The sequence below is a fragment of the Stigmatopora argus genome, chromosome 11 (assembly GCF_051989625.1).
Source record: "Stigmatopora argus isolate UIUO_Sarg chromosome 11, RoL_Sarg_1.0, whole genome shotgun sequence".
NCBI lineage: Eukaryota > Metazoa > Chordata > Actinopteri > Syngnathiformes > Syngnathidae > Stigmatopora > Stigmatopora argus.
This window is the reverse complement of record NC_135397.1, coordinates 17,467,762-17,492,383: the sequence shown is the minus strand read 5'-3', so window position 1 is coordinate 17,492,383 and position 24,622 is coordinate 17,467,762. Positions and strand designations below refer to the sequence as shown.

At 40.7% G+C, this 24,622-nt stretch overlaps 1 protein-coding gene across 8 annotated transcripts in view; it reads left to right on the top strand.

The window, feature by feature from the left end:
- Positions 1–24,622, top strand: part of nvl (nuclear VCP like) — a 181,305-nt gene that overhangs the window by 51,368 nt on the left and 105,315 nt on the right. For all 8 annotated transcript variants that reach the window (XM_077613087.1, XM_077613083.1, XM_077613082.1 and 5 more), the window contains 2 exons: positions 8,474–8,674; positions 23,239–23,326. In XM_077613087.1, the coding sequence (XP_077469213.1) occupies positions 8,474–8,674; positions 23,239–23,326 (289 nt within the window). The remainder of the gene's footprint in view (positions 1–8,473; positions 8,675–23,238; positions 23,327–24,622) is intronic.

Below are 24,622 nucleotides of genomic sequence, written 5' to 3'. Positions count from 1 at the left end.
CCAAAAGACCGTGTACCAGTTAAACGTGCTTAGACTGGCCAGACGTGAGTTCAGTTACTTGTGTCTGCTATTGCTCGCTCGGGGCACCACCATCTTACTGTAGTTAAACGTGCTGTGACCGTAGATTTTACCATGTCAGCACATCACAATAGTTAAGGCTGATCGAAGGTCTTGCGGTCGATCATTAGAATATAAACCTTAATGCCTACATAATGTGTATGCTATTATTGCACTCAGAGACTTGGTGAACACTATGTATAGCTCTGTGGGCATATTTCCTGGTCATGCTTGCGTTTCTTCCTTTTTGAATTTGTCTACGTGCAAACAACACCCTCCCTTTCGGAACACAGAAAGGAAATGATTGTAAATTTGTGATTATGAAATAAAACAAAATTACGCTTTGATTTTTTTCTTTTTATTTCTTGTTCGAAAGTGACAACTATTGCAGTAACATGAACCATCTAAAAAAAATTAGATATTTTGACATTATAAAACAATTTGGCCACTACATCTTAAACTTCTGCTAAGCAAATTGCAATTTATGTCAATAAAAAGCATCAGGTTCTCATCAAAATAGACTACCGTAATTACTCGAATATAACGCGCACTCGAAAATAACACGCAGGTAATTTTGGGCCAAAAAAATCTGGAAAAACGCAGTACTCGAATATAGTGCGCACCTAAAATTTCCCGCTGACGAAAATCAGAAATCTTACCTTTTTTTCTTCGTTTCACGATTGTTTTGTTCAAAACCGGATAGAGAAATCTTCAGGTACGAGCGTGTCGAGTGTCTTGCAGTTGGTGGAGTTATGCGTTTGAATTTTAGGGCAATAGATGATACACAGAGTGGACAAACATATCATGTAGACATGTTATGTTGCAATACCTTTTAGACTTCCTTGAACATTGACTACATTTCAATTGACAATACCATGTTTTAATTCAAATATCTATTGTCATTCTCAAACAAGAAAAGGAACATACAAATTGAATAAATAAATGATTTGAAGATATGCACAATGGAAAAGACTATCACATGTAACAAGGGAATGTACTGCCCCCCGCTGGACATATTTCTAAATACAAGTACGTACTACACTACAATGTAGTATTCTACTTTCCAGTTTATTAATGCAGGATTGTGATGTTTGTGAGGCTTGACGATCTTTAATATGCGTGTATTTTGAATTCAAAGTTGGAAATTGCACAATGTCCGTGCGTCAAAGTGAGTTTGACAATGCTTTTTTCGATCGAAAATTTGTAATTTATTTTAGTTATTGATTATAACACGCACCCCCAACTATTGGAATTAATTATATAGCAAAAGTATGCGTGTTATATTCGAGTAATTACGGTAATTTATTTTTTCAAATGGAATAATTTGATATTTTGCATTTACAAAGTCAGGCATATTAACTTATGATATTGACTCTAATAATATGCTTTTGATTCATACAGTATCTCAGAAATACCACTTGTGCTGATTTTTCTTAAGATTTTCCCTTCAAAGTAACACATTTGTACTCCCTATTAAAACCATAAATATGGAGGTGAAAATTGAGAATCAGGGAGCGCCTTATACGTGAGAAATTGTAAAATTCAACAATTTTAAGGGTGCGGCTTATACGCACAGGCGGCTTATATGCGCGTAAATACGGTATGTAAATGTCCATACAGTCTTGTTTAACTTAGATTTTGTTACAAAAGACAGGCTTTAATTTGTTATCATAAATCACGCCTCCTCCTCCCGACTCGGGAGTCCTGAGTCCTCACAAGTAAAATATGAAATTTTGGGTTTGCTTCGGGCTCGATCCTGCAACTCAAATTAATCCGCCGGGCTCGAGCCGGGCCCTAAAACACATGGGCCGGTTCGGGTCGGGCCAAATTTCTAGCCCGATCTTACCTCTAATCTCTACCATAACCAAACTAATGACAATGCAATGCTTCCATGACCATTATCCAAGACAGTGTCTGCATTCACATGAAAAAAAACTGGCCAATAATTAGGACTGAATCGAGGGTACGGCTTACATTTGCATAAAAAGACGACATGCCCGAAACAGCAAGGTGACAGACGGATCGCCATAACGCAAGACAATGTGGCCGATACAGTCATTTATTTCAAAATAGAGAACAAATAAACATATAAAACGCTAAACAACATTTATATTTACCTCTTTGAATGAAATTCATGAAAAAAATGAATCTTGCAAAAAACGTGAAAAAACTACTCGCTAAAAAACTACACTACTCGCTCAGGGCGTTGCCATCTGACCGTAGTTAAACATGCTCGGACCGGCCAGACGCGAGTCGCCTTGTTAGACGTGTTTGTAGCATTTACCATGTCAGCACATCCCAATGGTTGTTAAGGCTGATCGAAGGTCTTGCGGTCGATCATTAAAATATCAGCCTTGTTACCTGCGTAATGTGCACGCTATTATTGCACCCAGAGACTTGGTGAACACTATAGCGCTATGGACACACGTCCTGGTTGTGCTTGCTTACGTTACTTCCTTTTTTAATTTGTCTACGTGCAGGCAACGCCCTTTCGGAAAACAAATGAAATTATTGTACATTTGTGATGATGAAATAAAAAAAAATTCCACTTTGATTTTTATATATTTTTTATATTGCAGTAATATGAACCATTGAAAGAATCGGGCATATTAACTTCCTTATGATATTGATCCTAATAATATGCTTTTGATTCATACAATATCTCAGAAATACCACGTGCGATGAATTTTCTTAAGATTTTCCCTTCAAAGTAACACCTTTGTGCTCACTATTAGAACCATGAATATGGAGGTGAAAATTGTGAATCAAGTGGCGGCTTATACGTGAGAAATTATCAAATTCAGTTATTTTTAAAGGTGCGGCTTATACGTGGGTTTAGCGCATATGCAAGAAAATACGGTATCTGTAAGATCACAGTGCGTCAGGATACAAAATACAAAATCTACTTCGCGGAATAACAGTCTTCGGCTACCGCAGGGGTCAGTGCTCGGTCCACTGCTCTTTAGTCTTCACATCAATGATTTGCCAAGATGTTGTCCTTCAATTGTAATCTGTCAAATGTATTCCTATGCTGCCATTCCATATGTCCACGCAAAAGACAAAAAATAAGCTACACAGGAATTCACAGATGCAATGACAAGTGTGAATAACTGGCTTGAAAATCAATAACTGGGTTGAAAAATCTCAACTAAACTTAAACATATCTAAGACTGTTTTTATGTATTTTTCGAATAGTGACAAATAACCATGAGCCCAACGTTTTTGTCCAAGGAAAATCAATCAATGTAGTCCAAGAATTTAAGAAGAATTTTACCAAGGCACTCTTGACTCTTGGCTTGTCTTCAAATGACAGATAAACAAAAAACACTGAATAGAATTAAATTAAATTTGTCCTATTATTGGTTCATTAGAAAAAAATCTAACGCCTGAGTCGGAAAAACTGTATTTTGGCACACATGACTTGCTGCCTAACAAGTTGGTCATTGGCCTGCAAAACAACACTAAACCAACTGAACCCATTTATAAGCAAGCTCTGAAAGTATTGTACAGACACCCAAAAATGCACCACCACTTTCAAATATTAAAAAACAGGGGACACCCTGAATCCGTGACCAGCCGATCGCAGGGCACAAGGAGACAACCATGCACACTCACACCCATATCTAGGGACAATTTAGAGTGTCCAATCAGCCTACCATGCATGTTTTTGGAATGTGGGAGGAAACCGGAGTACCCAGAGGAAACCCACGCAGGCAAACTTCACACTGAAGGACATGACTTGGATTTGAACCCAGAGCTGTGAGGCCGACATGCTAACCACTCGCGCCACCGCCCAAAGATGGAAATTAGCCCTTGGCCACAATCTTACATATTTTTACATATATATGTTCATTCACATAAATATGAATGTGTTCATTAATATGTGCTGTCCCTTATTAAATAAATCAAACTCAGACGTTTTTTTATCATTATTTAAATCAAGCGTAGTGAACTATTTTTCACTGTGAGTACAGTACTTGAAGTATTTACATTTTGTTGTTTGTAGATGATATTTAGATATTATTACATTACAATGCATATAACGAATATATGATAAATACTTCTTGATAATCTTGTGTACTTGTATTTTTGTTTAGATGCGAAAACATGTAGTATGGTACTAATAATAAGGGTGATCCTACTTCGCGGTTTTTAGATTATCGGGGCCATATCTGGTCTACATTATCCGGGATATTCGAGAGATTACTGTAATGATATTATTTAATGTAATATATTTCCACATTTTCTCGCATATTAGCCGCCTCTGCATATAAGCTGTACCCTTAAATCCCTGGCTCATGAACACATGTTGCTATTTGCCACAGTAGGTGTTATCTAGACTAACAGGCGCCTCAATATTCCACAATACCGCTAAACTGCGCACGTGCGCAATTGCACACTATCGTGTTTTCCACGCACAGCAAACAAATGCAGCGCACAAAATAAAATCCAACTTGCATTGTAATTTTTTTTAACACATTACAACTTTTTCTGTGCTATTTTGAAATGCACCTCAAAGTGGCAACTTGTCACTGACAAATGACAAGAAGCGGAAATTATGAATGAAAGTATGACGAACACTGTGTCCTGCTAATGATGATGACTTTCACGTCACGTGTGTTTACTTACGCGGCATGAGTACCGTATTTACTCGCATATAAGCCGCCCGCGCATATAAGCCGCATCCTTAAAATGGTTGAATTTTACAATTTCTCGCGTATAAGCCACCCCCTGATTTACAATTTTCACCTCCATATCATGGTTTGAATAGGGAGTACAAATGTGTTACTTTGAAGGGAAAATATTTGAAAAAAAATCATTCCACATGGTATTTCTGAGATACTGTATGAATCAAAAGCACATGATTAGGGTCAATATCATAAGGAAGTTAATATGCCTGTCTTTGTGAAATATCAAATTATTCAATTTGAAAAAAAACAAGTCTTTCTTGATGATAACCTGAAGCTTTTTAATGACAGAAATTGGATTGGAATGGATTGGATAACTTTATTCATCCTGTATTCGGGAAATTTCATTGTGACAGTAGCAAGAAAAGGCATAGTTATAAGTTAGACAGTACAGTCGCAAAGGCCGCACAACAACAAACCAAAAGCAAAAAGTACTAAGCTAATCAAAGTAAATGGAAACTGGAAAATGGAAACAAAAACTGGAACCACACACAGGAAGTCTTCCACAAGATGGGGAACTTCTGCAGACTGACCGAGGTAGAGATTATGCAGAGTCACTCTTCCAAGCTTATCCGCACAGTTCCTCAGTAGTCTGGAGCTGAAGACAACAGTAGCAGAGTAGGGCACCTCGACTCCGTTGCTAGTAAGCGCCGACAGCTCTTCCATCTTATGAGACTTTTCTTACCAGAAGTTAAAGATATTGTGACGGACAAATTGCTTCTACAGTCATACCTTGTCATACGACCGCTCATCATACAACATGCTCGTCTTACGACGGAAATTTCGATCAGATAATTCGCCCGAGATACGATCAAAATTTCGTGATGCGACCAAGCCAGGTGGCCATGGCACTGTCTTTTTTGCATCTCTTTCGTGTATGAAATATATCTACGAGCACTGGGCGGACTTTGCTTTACCACACCCGTTTTTCGCCCCACGTTGGTCTACATTTACATACCAGGTAAACGATATTACTATGGATCGGCAGAGTTTTGCAAAGAAAAGGCGACCGTTGACAATGGACATGAAACGCGAAATAATTTAAAAATATGAGAGTCGGGTACGTGTTACCGAGCTCGCTCGGCAATACGAGAGGAATACATCAAACATATCCACCATCCTTAAGCAGAAGGACGCAATTAAGGAGAAGAGGCCTTCCAAAGGACTAAGTATCATTTCCCACCGGCGCAGTGACATTCATGACGAGATGGAGAGCCTTCTTTTATTGTGGATAAAAGAAAAACGATTAGCAGGAGATAGCGTGGCCGAGTCAACCATTTGTGAAAAAGCCAGCGGAATTTACATACATTTGATAAAAACGAAAGGAGAGCCTTCAAGAACTTCACAACCATTTAAAGCGAGTCATGGCTGGTTCGAAAATGTTAAAAAACGATCTGGAATACACTGTAATCCGACACGGGGAAGCGGCGAGTTCCAATTCGAAAGCCGCGGTGGAATTTGTCAAGACATTTACCTTGATTATCACCCAGGAAAATTACACCCCCAGCAAGTTTTCAACTGCGATGAAACTGGTATTTTTTGGAAAAAGATGCCCAGGCGGACATTCATCGTGGCAGAGGAGAAGGCATTACCGGGACACAAACCTCTGAAGGACCGCTTAATGCTAGCGTTGTGTCCTAATGCTAGCGTTGTGTGCTAATGCCAGCGGTGACTGTAAAATTAAGCCGCGACTAGTGTACAATGCAGAGAACCCGCGTGCCTTCAAGAGACACAACATCAACAAAGAAAACCTACAAGTGATGTGGCGCGCTAATTCTAAAACTTGGATTACGCGTCATTTATTCACAGAATGGGTTAATCTGTGCTTTGGTCCGGCAGTCAAAACGTATTTGACAGAGAAAAGCCTGCCAATGAAATGTCTCCTGGTCCTCGACAATGCCCCTGGTCATCCTCCTGGTCTCAAAGAGGAAATTGTGGATGAATATAAATTCATCAAGGTGCTCTATCTACCGCCCAACACCACGCCACTCCTCCAGCCCATGGACCAACAAGTGATTTCACATTTTAAGAAATTGTACACAAAGTATTTATTCAAGAAATGCTTGGATGTGACAGATGACACAGAGCTAACCCTTCGTGAATTTTGGAAAGAGCACTTTAATATTGTCCATTGCTTGAAAATTATTAACGATGCATGGCAGGGCGTCACACAATGAACTCTTAATTCAGCATTGAAAAAATTGTGGCCAGCTTCCGCTGAAAGAGACTTTGGAACAGCAGCCCCTGCTGCACATGATGAACTCGTGGATGATATCATGTTGCTTGGAAATTCCTTGGGGCTGGAGGTTGACGATGCAGATGTGAATGACCTAATCGCCGAGCACCACGAAGAAATCATGACACAGGATTTAATCGACCTACAGGAGAGTGAACATTTGTTGCCAGAACTCAGTAACGCTGAGGTGGTGGAGGAGGCGGGGCTCCTGGCTACAAAAGATATTAAAGACATGCTTGCGAAGTGGCAAGAGGTTTCGGATTTTATAGAAAAGACTCACCCTGACAAGCTGGCAAGTGGTCGCGCATTATCGTATTGTGATGACATTTGTATGCATCATTATCTAAATATTTTGAAGGGGAGGCAAAAACAAACAACTCTTGATGCGTTCGTTTTGAAGACTTCGGCGGAGCGGCCGGGTGGTGTAAACCTGTAGAACTACGTAAGGTTAAAAAGATTAAAACAAAATTAGAATTCAGTTTTGTTTGAAGTTACATTAAACGTTGAGTGTCTGTATATAGTTATCCAAGTTAATTTAAATTTGTTTGTTAGTTTACGAGTGCGTTGTGGATAAAGTCCCAACGAACACCCCCCCATCCCCCTGCCTCCGTGTATGTCGCTGTCTCTACCCTCCGCGAAATGTCTAATTCTACTCCTATTAAACACATTTTATTACTATAAACCACTCGTTATTTATTACTTTGTCAAAATATGGCGAATTAGAAGAAATAAAACATTTTTTCTAATCCAATATCCTGTTTTTGGTGTTTTTTCAGAGGGTTGGAACAAATTAATTTTTTTTCATTTCATTTCAATGGGAAACGTCCGCTCGAGTTACGAGAAGCTCGTCATACGATCTCAGTCCCGGAATGGATTAAGATCGTATGTCGAGGTACCACTGTACTGTCGAAATATCTCGATTTTATTTCGACGGTTCATATTACTGCAATAGTTGGCACTTTTGAACAAGAAATAAAAAGAAAAAAAATCAAAGCGGAGTTTTGTTTTATTTCATAATCACAAATATACAATCATTTCTTTTATCTGTCCAGAAAGTGTGTTGGCTGGACGTAGAAAAATTAAAAAAAAGGAAGTAATGTAAGTACAACGAGGAAGTGTGTCTGTAGTGCTATAGTGTTCACCAAGTCTCCGGGTGCAAAAATAGCATGAGATACACATAACTCAGGTATCAAGGCTGTTATTTAAATGATCGCCCGCAAGACCTTCGATCAGCCTTAAGAACTATTGGGATGTGCTGACATGGTAAACAATACGAACACATGAATCTAGGCTACTCTCGTCTGGTCAGTCTGATCAGGCACTTATTATATGCGCGTAAATACGGTAATTATATTTTTATTGCCATGCAAGTAAGGTTTTACCCTATATTAAAATAAAAAGTCATTATTGTTGGAATTAAGTTACTTTCTGGTTAATGAAAATCTGTTAATTTCTTGTTTATTATTGTTACTGTCTTTATCTATATCTATAGAGCACGAGTCACTTGAACAACTCTCTTACATCTCTATACCGGAAAGGAACCTCTGATTCCAGCACCTACTCTACTATTCAAGAGCTTCCTGACTCACGCAAAGTGTTCTCAGGAAGCTGTTTGATTGATCGTGGAAAAGATTCTGCAAAGACAGAAATCTTCATTGACCTCAGTGAAGATCAGCCTATTGGTGCAATAAGTGTAAGTATGAATATTTCATTTTGTGAATAAAAAGAAGAGGGGTGTTCTCATATTTTTGCTCCAAGATCTACTTTTCAATGAGCCAACATCTTGAAATCTATCCTTTTTCTACGCCACTGACAAATCTGAGCTGTAATGTATGTTGATATACTAAAGAAATTAAGTCAACATGATCTACTCAACCCATACATTTACTAAAAAGTACACTGCACACAAAAATTAAAGAAGCTCTCTAAAGAAACACATTTGATACATCAGATCTCAATAGGAAGTTGGATATCTGTACAAATAACATCAGGGCAATGTCTTAGGAACAAAACGATCCCAAGTTTTTGAATGGAAATAAAAGTTTTCAGCCTACAGGTTTATCAAATGATGACTCAACCTAAAATCTGAATAGAATAAGATAAGACAGGCTAGTTCATTTTCATCAGAGATGAGAGATGAAATGAGATGAATTTCTGCAACTCAAAATGCTTTTCAGTATATTGTGTGGCCCCCATGAGATTGTATGTATGCTTCCCAATGTCGCGGCATGCTCCTAATAAGATGACGGATGGTGTCATTTCATCCCAGATCTGTGTGAAGGTATCCCTGAGCTGTTGTAGAGTCTGAGGAGCAATCTGGCGGCCTCTAATGGACCGAATCTTAATCTCCCTCAGATTTTCTATTGGGTTTATGCCAGGGACTCATGACTCCCTGCATACTCTTGTTTGTGCGTCCATGGATATGGCTGCCCAGACCCTTACTGACCCACCATCAAACTGTCAAGTTGAACTACGTTGCAAGTAGCATAACGTTTACCTTGTTTTCTCAGACTCTTTCACGGCTATTACAGGTGCTCAGGGTGAACGTGCTCTCGTCTATGCAAAGTAAGGGCGCCAGTAGAGCTCCACGGTGCTAGACAATGAGCACAGCGCCCACTACAGAACGTAGGGCTCACAGGCCACTTTCAAGTCTGTTCTGATTGTTTGGATAGAGACAGTTACACCAGTGGCCCTCTAGACGTCTTTCTTTATGGCTCGAGCAATGTTCAGCCGGTGCTCGGATGATTCGCTGAAAGACGTTTCGCCGACGGACGTTTAACAGAGGGACAGGTCGCCGAATGGACGTTCCACCGAACGGTCAATCGGCCGATATATATATATATATATATATATATATATATATATATATATATATATATATATATATATATATATATATATATATATATACATATATATATATATATATATACGACCATTCGCCAAACGGCTCAAAATGCGTTTAATGATTAAATACAAATACTAGTATTTGTATATACAATACTAGTATTGTATTTTATACTAGTATTTTATTTAAAAGAAGACAAAGGAAATTCACATATTCTTTGTGTATACAGACTAGATGTCCGATGCGGCCATTTTAATAACAGAGCCATTCGCCAAACGGCTCAAAATGCTCTCAAATTCGGTCAAATCCAGCCGAAAACAGCGTTTAATGATTAAATACAAATACTAGTATTTGTATTTAATCATTAAACGCATTTTGAGCCGTTTGGCGAATGGTCGTATATAGACGTTTTTTCGGATATGCTCGGGGGGAAAAAACCTGCCTATGTATGTGGTGCTCACACTTAGAAAAAAATATGGTGCTCAGGATTCCAGCGGGGCATGTGTCACCCCTGTCCGCCCACAGAGCACTGTGCTCGGTGAAAAACCCCCTCCAATGTGTGTGGGGCTCAAATTTGAAAAATTTCTGGAGCTCCAGAAATTCAGCGGGGCGTCGTCCAACCCAGTCCGCTCAGGGTGCACTATTCTCGGATAGGCTCGGGGGAACCCCAGCCGATTTTTAAAGTCCTCAAACTCGGGAAATATATGGAGCTCGATAATGAAACTCAACATGTCATTAAAATCCGCCCACGAAGCACTGTTCCCGGGGAGAAACCCCTCCGATGACCGTAGGGATATGATTTACATACTCGGCGGGCCGGATTAAAAATCCTAACGGGCCTTATATGGCCCGCAGGCCGAGGTTGCAAAACTTGTACACACACGATCCGGGGGCGGGGCGAGCGCGCCGGCGAACCTCCGCTCGGCGGAAGCTCCGTTCGGCCGATTGACCGTTCGGTGGAACGTCCATTCGGCCAACTGTCCCTCTGTCAAACGTCCGTCGGCGAAGCGTCTTTCAGCGAATCATCCGGCCACGTGTTCAGCCTGTTCCGCCTTGTACAAAGGAGCAGGTATTGGTCCTTCTGATTGGTTGAGGATCTCTTACGGCCTTGTCCAGCTCTCAGAGAATAACCACCCCTCTCCTGAAATATCCTATGTTCTGGAGATTGTGCTGGGAGATACATTAAACCTTGCTGTAGCATGTGTGGATGTGCCATTCTGGAGAAAATTATCTAATGGCTTAAAATGGAGCGCAAATCAATTCCATAAACACCGCTATAGCTCAACGTGATTAACAATGGTCTCAGCTCCTTAACCAATGAGAAAATTATCAGACAGGTTTAATTGATTACAAGCCAGGCCCAATAAAAATAAAAAGTGTTCCAAAAAAGGATTCTAATGAACAAGAGTCAGAGGCACACGAATCAGGAACTCACCGCCAGCCAGGGATGTAGTGCCATGGTCGCTAAATCGGACACTTGCACTCAAGTTAATGGCTGCTACCACATTTCTGGCCGGCTCTGTGTCCACATAGAGTGTACTGTTTTCAGGTCGAGCTTGGTGTGCTCCTGCCAGATCCGATGGCCTCTAACTAGCACAGTGGTTCTTAACCTTGTTGGAGCTGCCGAACCCCACCAGTTTCATATGCGCATTCACCGAACCCTACTTTAGTGTAAAAAAAGCAGGGGGGACCGGCAAAAGACAATTTTTGTGCTATTAAAACAAATTATCTTTTGAAAAATGGGTGTTTCACAAATAAAAGATTGAGTTTACTCACTTAGAGAAGGTGAAGAAATGCAATCACTCGTCTATTAGGATCCGACAGCCCTTTCTGACCACCGCAAAAAAACCTCGACTGTCTACGTTGCACGGTTTGGACAAACCTAGCGAGAGAATCTTAACATACACACACACACACTTCCATATTCATAGCTTTAATAGGGAGTGCAAATGTGTTACTTTGAAGGGAAAATCTTAACAAAAATCATTGCACGTGGTATTTCTGAGATACTGTATGAATTAAAAGCACATGATTAGGGTCAATACCATGAGCAGAGCTGCCAACCTCTCCGGAATTTCAGGAGTTTACCCGGAAATGCAACGCAAACTCCGGGACTCCGGACAACCTCCCTAAACTCCGGAAATCCTGAAAAATTGCCACTTATTTTTTTTTCAGAAGAGTATCAAATTTAAATGCCTCAAAATTCACACCATCGCTGAATATTCTGCCATCTTGATTCAACCGCACTATAAACCGGAAGAATTTGGTAACGAGTGCATTGTGAATCATCCGAGTTACAAGTTCTGACGAATGATTCATCTTGTGTTACTTCGGCTCAAATCGATTTTGCGTGAATCGCATTCACTCCGGATAAACTACGAAAATGGGACATAGGTACTCCTGAAATGGGGTCAACGGAGGTTGGCAGCTCTGCATAAGGAAGTTAATATGCCTGTAAATGCAAAATATAAAATTATATTCAATTTGAAAAAAGAAAAGTCTTTTTGATGAGAACCTGATGCTTTTTAATGACAGAAATTACTCTAGTTGTCACTTTCGAACAAGAGATAAAATGAAAAAAAATCCAAGTGGACATTTGTTTTATTTAACCTTAATCATTTTCATCGTCATTGTCTGATTCGCCAAACAATTCAATCATTGGAGTACTGAATATTATCATCATCCCATCTGGCTTTGTCATGATCATCTATTCTGTATCTGTTTTTGTATCTTCTTCTGCTGTGTTTGTATCTTCTGTCTTCCTCTGTCTGTTCCTTCATTGTCCTTCCACAGAATATCATCCTCAGTGCCATCCATTTTATTGCTTATAGGGCATTTTAAGAATGACTTTTTAATCATTGATGCAGGAATTGCCTCCCAGACTTCTTTCACCCACTCTGTCACAGTGGGTAAGGGTGCACGTTTGAAATTCCCTTTATCAGTCAGTTCAGCCTTTCCCTCCGACATCCACTCTGTCCACAGCTTCCTCATGTAAGTTTTAAACGGTTTGTTTAAACTTACATCCGGTGGCTGAAACATTCCAGTGAGACCGCCTGGAATAACTGCCGAGACGGTTTTCATGCATTTCAGATGATTTTTCACTGTGCCTATCTGATGCGCCTTGAATTGGTCCCCTACAAGTAAAGAGGGGGCTTTCAGTAATGCTTTACTTCGGCGGCTCCAAGCTTTAGTCAGCCACAGCAGTACACCATCTTCATCCATCCATCCATCCTACTGGGTGTTGATGAATGATAACTCCACTGGGAAACTTGTCTTTTGGCCGGGTTTTGCGTTTAACAATCACCATGGGAGGCAATTTTCCTCCATCAGCTGTGCAGCCCAAAACAACTGTCAAGTGAGTCTTTTCATGCCCAGTTGCTCTGATCAGCAACCCTAACCCTTCCCCTCTCCTATCCTCTGTGGTATTTCTAGGCATGTCAAAACACAAGCGTTTCATCCATGTTACCAATTCTGGAGAGGGGATAATCAACAAGCTTGTGGTTGCTAATGATACAGTTTTGAAAGTTCAGAATATTTTCATCAAGTTCGGCTGGCAACTTTTGCGCAATGTGAGATCATTTCTTTTTTGGAATCTGCTGCACCATCTCTGTGAAGCTTTAAAAGATGACGTCATTGGATACTTGCTAGACTTTGCCAACTTTTAAAGCTTTAAAGCGGATGGCTAAACTGGAAACTTGGTCACCTCTCTGCCTCAGCTCATCAAACCACTCAAGGAGGGCTTCTTCCATCTCTGGATTTTGGCCAGTTTTTGGTCCGCTCTTGGCCTTTTTTGATTTGTTCCATCATTTCTCCATCTTCTAACATTACTTTCATCAACTCCAAAGTGTCTTCCTGCTTCATATGTGTTGCCAATTTTTTCTGCATACCTTAAAACTTTCAGCTTGAAATAATTTCTTTAAGACATTCTTCTTGGTCTTTTTTCTCCAACCATGACTTTTCTTTCCATGTTCCCGAAGGTGTAGACAAATTCAAAAGAGAATTCACATGAGCAGTATATACAGGAGGTGTGTCCGTAGCGGTCTACTTTTCACTAGCTCTGTAGATGGGTGCATGAGATACATACAGGTATCAAGGCTGATATTTTAGCGATCAACCGCAGGACGTTCAATCAGCCTTAACACTACTATTGGGATGTGCTGACAATGTAAACGAGCACATTCATCAAGACTACTCGCGTCTGTCCAGTCACAGTACGTTTATAGCTAGCTGCATTGGGATGGCGACGCCGGGAGCGAGCGGTGGCAAGCACAAGTGAAGTTTTTTCACCTTTTATGCAATATACGTTTTTTTTAAATCATTCATAGACGTCAAAATTAGTTTTGTTTAGCGTTTTATCTGTTTATCTTTTCTCTATTTTGAAATAAATGACCGTACCAGCCGCATTGTCATGCGTCATGACGACACGGCGCCATTGCGTCATTACGTCACGACGCAATGGGGTCGTGACGTAATGATGCAATCGTCGTGTAATGGCCTCGTCAAATTGCAGTTTCGTGCATGTCGTGTTTTTATGCACATATAAGCCGTACCCTCGATTCAGTCATCATTTTGTTGTCCGACAAAAGCGATTTATATGCGACTAAATACGGTATTTGGCAAGGCTTTACGACAAATACCTCAGACAATATATAGTGGCTTTGGTCAGTGTTTAAACTAGTAGTCCTTCAGAATTCATTTTAATTTGATTTTATTGGACTACACATTGATGAATATTTATTTCGTATCTCTGCCTTTCGCATCGACCATTTTACATTGCAAATTTCCATCTTTAGTTTAGTGTATGTATAAAATGGTGAAATAAATCAACACTCAATTTAACAATGAATCGATGTACCTAAATATTTTTATAAAAGTACACTAAAACACAATAATTTTAGAAGGACTTTAAAAAATATTTTAGCTCTGAGGCTTGAAATTAGGAAACTCTTTGACATCATAAGCCACCCGTGTTATCAAATCCGACAAATTGATTAGTTGCCACTGAAAAAGGTGTGTTAATTGAAACGGAATTACAGTAATCCCTTGATTATCGCGGTTAATGTAGATCAGACATGGTAGCGATAATCGAAAAATCGCAAAGTAGGGTCACCCCTATTCTAACTACCACAATACATGCTTAACATGTTTTTTGCGCCCAGTACACAAGTCTAATCATCAAAAAGTGTGTATTTATTCAATATTACAACTACACGGCGGGCCGGTGCCGCGAGTGGTTAGCTTGTCGGCCTCACCGCTCTGGGATCCTGGGTTCAAATTCAGGTTAAGTCCACCTGTGTGGAGTTTGCATGTTCTTCCTGGGGCTGCATGGGTTTCCTCCGGGTGTCCCCCGCCTCTGGCCCTGAGTCAGCTGGGATAGGCTCCAGCACCCCTCGCAACCCTAATGAAGATAAAGCGGTTCAGAAAATGATAGCTCTATTTACTAAATTAATTGGTTCCGGAAGTTTTTTGTAACTTGAACATTTCGTAAGTAGAGCAGTACTTTATATGTAAATTCTCTAATTCGTTCCACGGTCCTTGCACAACTACCAACTACAGACGCTCCCCTACTTACGAACGAGTTAGGTTCTGAGCGATTGTTCATAAATTGAATTTGTTCGTAAGTTGCTCAGTGCTATATTTTGTATTATAATTTATGTTTAAGGCCTATATAAGTATATTGAAGGTTTATATAAGTGCATTTGTATGTTTAAGGCTTGTATAAGTAACACGCATTGGTTTGTACTGAAAAAAACATTTAATAAAATGGAGATAATACATACAGTAATGTATACATACATTAGAGAGAGAGAGAGAGATTTACTAGAAACTGTCCAAAAGAAGCTATCTAATGACGATTGCAGTTTTCCTTTTTTTCATCATAAATGATGCGGTAGCACTGTATAGCATCATTCAATTGATTTGCAAACTTTGTGCAACGTTCAATATTTGGGTTCTCCTGCTTGATCTTTATGTTTATAAATGGAACTGACGGTCGAACGATTCAAGTTGTATTCCCATGCAACGCTCACCACTTTCTCACGCGCATCAAGCTTCGTTATTATTGCCACTCATTTCAAATGAAATGGCTTGCCTCTTCCTTGCACCTTCCTCACTAGAAGCCTTTCGCTTTTCACCAACCATATTGAATAATGGATGCACGAGATATTTAATGATAAAAATGAAAAAGTTTCTTTGCGCACTGGAGATACGTTCACGCACTTCCGCACTGCAACGAACTGGGCAGGGGAAGGTGGATGCTGGGTGAGCTGAGCTCTCACAGCGCCAGGCGTCGGTATTAGCGGCGGAAAGAAGCACTACTCGGAAAAAGGCGCGCAATACAAAATCGAACTTACGAACATTTTTCGACATAAACGCAATTTGCAGACATGTTCGTATGTACCGTTGTTCATAACTCGAATGTTCGTAAGTAGGGGAGCGTCTGTATACCCTTTAAAATTGGTCAACATGTCCCAATTTTGTAAGAAAGATATGAGAAACACACAAAAATGAGACAAAATGATCATAATATTATTTATTAATGTCACAAAATGAATAACATATATATATATATACGAAATCTACCCGTGTTGAAACGCATGGGAACAAGAGACAGCTACCGGGATGCAACATAGAAATACCACACAAACATGAACATACATTTAATAAACACAGCATTAAGAATTCAAACAACATTAATCAACAACAAACATACAAATACTTTGGTCATTTTTATCAAACAAATAAAAGTCTTAGTATACTTTTAGCCCGGAACTTTGACATTAAAATAAAGGGCAATAAGTAAAATTTATTTATTAAAAAGAAGACAAAGCAAATTCACAGATGGTGTTTTTATTGAAGCAGTAAAACTTACAAATTCTAGCAACCTTCATTCTCTCTGGGAGAAATAAGAGCACTCATTTAACACATCGGCTGCTGCCATTGACTCTCATAGGTGTCCATTTAACACATTATTATTTTGGATTAAATGCCCAGACACACCCAAAAGAAATATGCAGCTGTTAATGAGCGGTTAAAAAAGCTCTTGGAGGACTATGGAAACCCGGATCGATTCGCGAACAATGTAGAGTACCTGCAAGCCATTGCATACAATTTGTAATAAAAACAAATTGTCAAATACAGAAATAGCACTCGTTACTGACACTGCGCCTTTAAATGCGGTGCGCCATATCGTGTGTGGTCGATTGGTCGCCGTGTTTTGGTCGCCGGTCTTTTGGTCGCCCGGACCGCGACAACGGGCGACCCAAAAGACCGGCGACCAAAAGACCGACGACTAAAAGACCGGCGACAAAACAAGGTAAAACAACACGGTCTACGCATCAATAAAAGCCAACAATGGCCATGAGCAGTTTCACTGAGCCGACGTGTTAGTGTATAAGAGTTCAGTCAGGGTCTTAACAAGTTCTCCAACAAAAAACAAAAATCTGGGAAATCTGGAGCTTTCTTTAGCCTAATAATTACTGGGGCATTAAGTATGACTAAATAGTAATTCGCAATTTGTATTTAGGGAATTTGAGCAACGATTTAAATGGTAATTATCAATAACCTTCCGGGCGACCAAAAGACTGGCGACCAAAAGATCGGCGACCAAAAGACCGGCGACCAATCGACCATGTACCGCGCCATATAGTCGTGAAAATACGGTAGTCCAGAGCGGAGCCGGCTTGTTCTGTCAGAGTCCAGGATGGGATTCCAGGATGGGATTCCAGGATGGGTGTCCAGCATGGGTGTCCAGGATGGGTGTCTAGGATGGGTGTCCAAGATGGTGCCACAGTTTTTGGAGACGTTCAGCACCTAGTTGCACTGCTCGCTGAGTCTATGGACACTATAACAATTAGGCAAACACAGAAATCAATATATAGTACTAAATAGTAATGAATATTAATGATAAATAAATAATCACTAAATAGTAATGATAAATAAATAATCACTAAATAGTAATGATAAATAAATAATCACTAAATAGTAATTGGATTGGATTGGATAACTTTATTCATCCCGTATTCGGGAAATTTCGTTGTTCCAGTGGCAAGAGGGTGAGGATGCAGGAATAGGAAAGGCATTTTAGACATAAATAGATAGGTAATAAGTAGGTCAAGAAAAAAATACATGAATAAATATATAATTAAATAAGCGTGTTGCTTAGCACATATATACATACATACATACACATAAATGTACATGCATGCATATGGTAGGTCTTAACACACAGCCATTTTTTTTGTTAAAGAGCCTGACAGCTGATGGGAATGATAAATAAATAATCACTAAATAGTAATGATAAATAAATCACTAAATAGTAATGATAAATAAATAATCACGAAATAGTAATAGATAGATTAGTGGTCAAATAATAAATACTAAGTAGTTTAAGTAGTAGTAATAAGTCTTGATTAGGTCTTGGGTGCAGAACTCGAGTTGAGTATGGTGACAGCTCTTGGGAAGAAACTGTCCTTGAGTGTGTTTGTCTTTGCAGTTATAGCTCTGTAGTGTACTGCCTTTTATAATGCTCTCTGGCTTTCTAAGGCACCGGGATTCGTAGATGCTGGAAAGAGTGGTTAGGGGGCGGTTGATGATGAGTTGATCACCCTCTGCAGGTTGGTGTTCAATTGCTCCCTCCTGAGTACTCAGGAAATGTAGCCTCTGCTGCACCTTCTTGATGAGTGCTGTGGTGTTTGCCGCCCAAGTGAGATCAGCAGAGATGTGGACTCCTAGGAATTTCAAAGTCTCTACTTGCTCCACACTTTCGCCGTTAATATACAGGGGCGATGGAGCAGCCTTTTTCCGTCGGAAGTCCAGGATGAGTTCTCTGGTTTTGGAGACGTTCAGCGCCAAGTTGCTCAGAGCGCACCACTCATTGAGTCTAAGGACCTTATCTCTGTAGTCCGTCTCATTTTCCTCTGTGATCATCCCTACTAGATTAGATAACTTTATTCATCCTCTATTCGGGAAATTTCATTGTCACACTAGCAAGCGGGTGAGAATACAGACACAGGAAATACATTGGGTTAAAGAAAATGGACGGTTGTTGTGAGACAGCCAATGAGAGCCCAGTATATCGTGGAGTGAGCTTCTAAAGTGAGAATCAATGCATCCGCGACAATATTTTCAAAATTAAATAACAGAAGAGAAATGCATGTACAGTGGTACCTCGAGATACGAGCTTAATCCGTTCCGGGACTGAGCTCGTATGACAAGTTACTCGTAACTCGAGGTAAAGTTTCCCATTGAAATGAATGGGAAACAATTTAATTCGTTCCAACTCTCTGAAAAAAACACCAGAAACAGGATATTGGATTGAAAAAAAATGTTTTATTTCTTATAATTCGCCATATATTGACAAAGTAATAAATAACGAGTGGTTTAATAGAAATAAAGTGTTTAATCTAACTAAAATTGGCCGGATTTCGCCGAGGGGAGAGGGGCTTCGTTTTTTTTTTCCCTCCACACAACGCACTCGTAAACAGAACAAACACTCCACCCTCACGTTCGCTATCGATGGGCTGTTTGCTGTCGTACTATTCCCTTCAAAATATTCCGAAAATGATGCACACAAATGTCCTCACAATCGGAGAACGCACGACCACTTGCCAACGAGCAGCAAGCAGTCTTATCAGCGATCGCCCCGCTGCTCATCTTCTTCTTCTTCTTCTTTTTCACCTCAGGCGCCTGAGGATTACCCTCAGCAGCGCTAGGGCTGCCACTGGAACACGGATAAGTTCATCCAGGGAGTTGCCCAAGCCGCGATGGTAGCGTTCGGTCATTAAGGCCGGACAGCGGAGCCATAAGTGTTCAGACGACTCTGTTTCCTCGTCGCACAGGCGGCAGCGATCCGAGTCGGATTTCTCATGGGAGCTACAGGGGCGCTGGCTAGCGGCTCCTTTTAGCTTGTAGCATCTGTGTTCGCGTCCCATCGAACGGCGCCTATGATAGAGTTGCTGCCGGGGATACTTTTGCGAGCACGAGTATACTTCATTACCCAGAAAGCCCTCTTTTCACCGCGCATGCGCGTTGTGCGTTTCCTGGTCTGAATAGCTCATCCGGTGCTCGTAAATATTGTTATACACGAAAGATATGCCAAAAAAAATGCCATGGCAACCTGGCTTGGTCGCATGACGAAACTTTGACCGCATCACGGGCGAATTATTCGATCGAAATTTCCCCCGTAAGACGAGCATTCCATATGACGAACGGTCGTATGACGAGGTACCACTGTACTTTTTGGGGGGTTTTGTAACTTAGATATTTTTCTTATCTCGAGGCACTCATTTGCATATACAAAGCTTTCTTAACCTGGATATTTCGCACCTAGAGTCATTCGTAAGTAGAGCTATGACTGTATATAGTCCTCAAAAAATACTCAAAAAATCTCTTCAACACGTTTCCCCTGCTGAGCCAACGTACCTCAGTGAAGTAGAGCACATCCCCATATTCTGACTCAATTTCCTCTAAAAAAGCACGGAGCCTTCTGTGCTTTAAGCCCCTGGATCTGATTTGGTTGATGCTTCAGGCATCTGCTGCAAAGGGCCTGCTGATGGATAATGCAGTGCAGAGCTATGGCCTCCTCCACACCCTCCTCTTCCAGTTTTTTTTTAACAAGTGCTACCAGTCCATTCTTCCTCCCTGTCATTGATGGAGCTCCATCGGTTGTTATTCCAACAAAGCTCTTCCATGGCAAACCGGCATTCTTAATGGCATCACACAGTTGGTGAAATATTTCCTTAGCGGTGGTCTGGCCATGCATTGGAATTACTGTGAGCAACTCCTCCATTACTTCAAAATTGTCATCAACACCACGGACATATATTGCGAGCTGGGCAGTGTCTGTGATGTCTGTGGTCTCATCAAGAGCCACTGAATATACACTGAAACATTGTGCTTTCTCACACAGTTGATCATAAATGTCACTTGACAGGTGAGAAATGCGCTCTGCCACGGTGTTGGCAGAAAGGCTGATGTGGTTGAACTGACTTTTCTTTTCTGGACAGACAATATGTGCAGCCTGTAATATGCACTTTTTGATAAATTCACCTTCTGTGAATGGCTTTCCTGCTTTAGCAATCAACTCACAAACGGCGTAGCTAGCTTCGACTGCTGCATTACTGTCTTTGGTAGCCTTCTTGAAGAAATCCTGTTGCCTCAGAAGACATGTTTTAAGACTGGCAACCTGGTTGGCTCTCATCTCCCTGGTATTTTTCGTACTCCTCAGCATGTCTCGTAGTATAATGACGTTTCAAATTGTATTCCTTGTGCACCGCAACTTTTTCAGTGCAAATGAGACACGTCGGGGTGCCCCTGTGTTCAACAAAGAAATATTGCACTCCCCACTTTTCTTGAAACTGTCTGTGCTCATCACCGACCTTTCTCTTCACGGCAGGCTTTGAAAGAGACATCTCTGGGGCTCTGTAATATGTTTTTCCACTTGGAATGAGTCTCGGGTTGATCTTTCACTTTCAGTCGCGCGGGTCTGTGGCGCATGCGCACTTTCGCTCTCCGTTTCTCCGTTTCACTCGCGGAGATGGCTACAGACACTGACACAGGCTGGATCACGGATCATAGCGCCTCATTCAGTTCTATGCTGAGAGCAGCGGAGGAGTGTGCGCGCCGAGCGGAGTGATCGGCTTCACGGCTTCTCCTCCGCCCAGCTGAATGGAGGAATGAATGAGTGAGTGAGCGAGGCACTGGACAGCCCGGCCGATGTCCCGCCCTCCAGAGCCGTATACCTCACCGTGATTGGTTCATTCAGCTCCGAACACAACAAGTGTCATTCATATCAATCTTGCGTGCCGCACGAACATTAATCTTTCATATTAAGACGGGGGCCGCAAATTATCGTCCCGCGGGCCGCTGCTTTAAATGCTGTACTCACAGTGAAAATACTCCTCCACTTGAAATAGTCCCAAAAAAATTAGGTTAATGTTTGTAATAAAAAAATAATAATCAGGTTGATGATTATATAATCCCCAAAAAAGGGCAGCCCCCTTTCCATGAGATACAGCTTCACGTGTGGATTGAAGCAGTTATAAAACCACTCATTATCATGGAGAGCTTTCGTCATCCAAGATTTTCTGTTGCTCATCCAGTACACAGGCAGCAATGTTTTGTTCTTTTTTTTCAAAGCGTGGGGAACGGTTAAACTTGTAAATTAAGCCTGGCTTTACCATGAAGCATTTCCACACAAGATAAGTGTCAGGCGATCCTTGTGAACTTTGTATCCTTGCGCTTTAAGTTCATCCTTGAATTAAATTCTGCGGGAAGGCATCTGCTTCCAGAAAAGGCCAGTCTAGTCCATGTTAAAAACTTGCTCCGGAAGATAACCTTTCTCGCTAATTATTTTAGGAAACACTTGCTTCGTGATCTGCAGATGAAGCTTTTCCGTGCAGCGAACCAGTGTGTAAACCATGCCTCTTTTTGAACTTTTTTCGAGAGAGAGGGGACAGAAGAGAGACTTGACGGACGCGCTTGCAAAATAAACTTTAAATTTAACTTAAACTAACTTAAGTTTCTATACACACACTTAAAAATAAGATTTAACCTTACTTTACACAATTTTTAAACCTTCTTGTCCAACAACCGAGCCCAAGATGTTAGTGTATTCCACCATGGCTTCCGAGGCGGAACTTCCTGCTTCTCCATGCCTCAGAACGAAGTGCATCCGAGTTTGTTTTTTAAAATTATCGCACTAACCACGACTCACTTTGAAGAGTCCCCTTTTTTAGATGCTTGCTTTGCTTTCAAGTCGATTTAGATTCCGCTGGCTCTTTCGCATATTATTGACTCGGTCACGCTATCTCCTGCTAACTTTATCTTCTATCCATATTAAAACAAGGCTCTCCATCTCGTTATGAATGTCATTGCGCAGCTTAGAAATTATGGTTGGTCCTTTGGAAGGCTTGATATCCTTTGTAGTATCTTTCTGCTTAAGGATGGTAAATATTGTCGAAGGGAAATGCGGCGAGAAAGACTGATATATTAAGCAACGCCTCGTATACTCGGCCACCTGACTCTCATATCCTCGTATCCCAAATTTGTCTCTTATGTCAAGGCAAATATGTGCTCAGAATTTTCCTCATATCTCAAATTACTTTGCTTTCTTCTTCTGTGGTATGGTTGGTGCTTAGAACCAATTATTTTAGCAAAGAAGAGGAGGCTTCCGCCATTTCCCGTCGCCATTTTCACCGCGATTTTCACCGCCATTTTCATTAGCGTTCCGCTTGTGAACTTCTTTTTAAAATAATAATAAATGGCGAAATTGTGCGTTTTTCTGGATCGATAAAAGTTTAAATTTTCATTCTATTTATTGTGACACTACATACTACCGGGCCTTTTTCTGATTAGCTTTTGATCTGCATGGCTTGAATAAATGAGATAAGCATTGTTTTTATTAACAGAAAGAAGTTTCCATGTTGGGGCCTTCAAAAAAGTCAAAAAGAAAAATCCGGCCTGGTGAAAATCCAGAGAAAACGACAAACCAGAAAGGTACGGTTGATTCATCACCAAAATGTACCTAACCCTATCCCCTACATTCACTTACTGTGAATTTTACTTTTTCCATTAGTATTTTAGCCTGTGACTTCTAATCAGATATGACTTATAAAAGTTATACATGCGCTGGGCCATTAGAGTGAGTACACACGATTGGTTAGTTACGAGATATTCTGGTATATTAAAGTTGGTGCCAGGATTTCCGATTACATATACAGTGGTACCTCGAGATACGAGCTTAATGCGTTCCGAGACTGAACTCGTATGTCGATTTTCTCCTAACTCAAACGAACGTTTCCCATAGAAATGAACTAAAACCAAATTAATTTGTTCCAACCCTCTGAAAAAACACCCAAAACAGGATATTGGATTGGCAAAACATTTTTCTGTTCTAATTCACCATCTATTATCAAAGTAACAAATAACTAGTGGTTTAATATTACTTAAATGTGTTTAATAGTACTAAAATTATACGGATTTCGGAGGGGGCAGACTTTTTGCACGACAACGCGCTCGTAACATGACATAAACAAATTTAAATGAACTTGGATTACGATGCAGACACACTCAAAAATAAATGTAATCTAACCTAACACTAAACTTTATTATAATTTTGTTTGACATATTGATACCTTTCTTCCCCCGGGTTAGCTCTATTTGCCCCGCCTCCACACTGACTTTCAGTCAATATTGAGGGTTGTTTGATTTTGTATTCCTTTCAAAATATTCCCAAAATGATGCACACAAATGTCCTCACAATAGGATAACGCACGACCACTTGCCAACGAGAAGTAGTATATACGCCATTCGCACTGACTAACGGGGAAAAAAACACTGAAAAAATGCTACACTCCGCCCAGTGCTCGCAGAGACATTACACAAGGGAGTTGCGACCACAGAGACATTACACGAGGGAGATGCGGGGAGAGAGACAGTGCCCGAGATGTTCTCATCAGCAGCATCTCGCGTCCGCTGTCTGCTTGTATATCAAAATGTATCTCGTATCTCAAGATAAATATCTGCTCAAAATTTTACTCGTATCTCAAATTGCTCATATGTCGGGGCACTCATACGTCTTGTTCACGCGTGAGGGAAGAATGGAGTTGGAGATGGACAGGTGCAGTGATGCGGTGATGCGGCATCGGGCCATCGTAGTGAAAAAGGACTTGTTGATCTACATTCCTACGTTAAACTATAGTCGCGAGCTGTCGGTCGGGTTAAGCCTAACCCTCTATAGGGTGTCAGGACACTCCCTTAGTGATAAGGTGAGAAGCTTGGTCATCCGGGAGG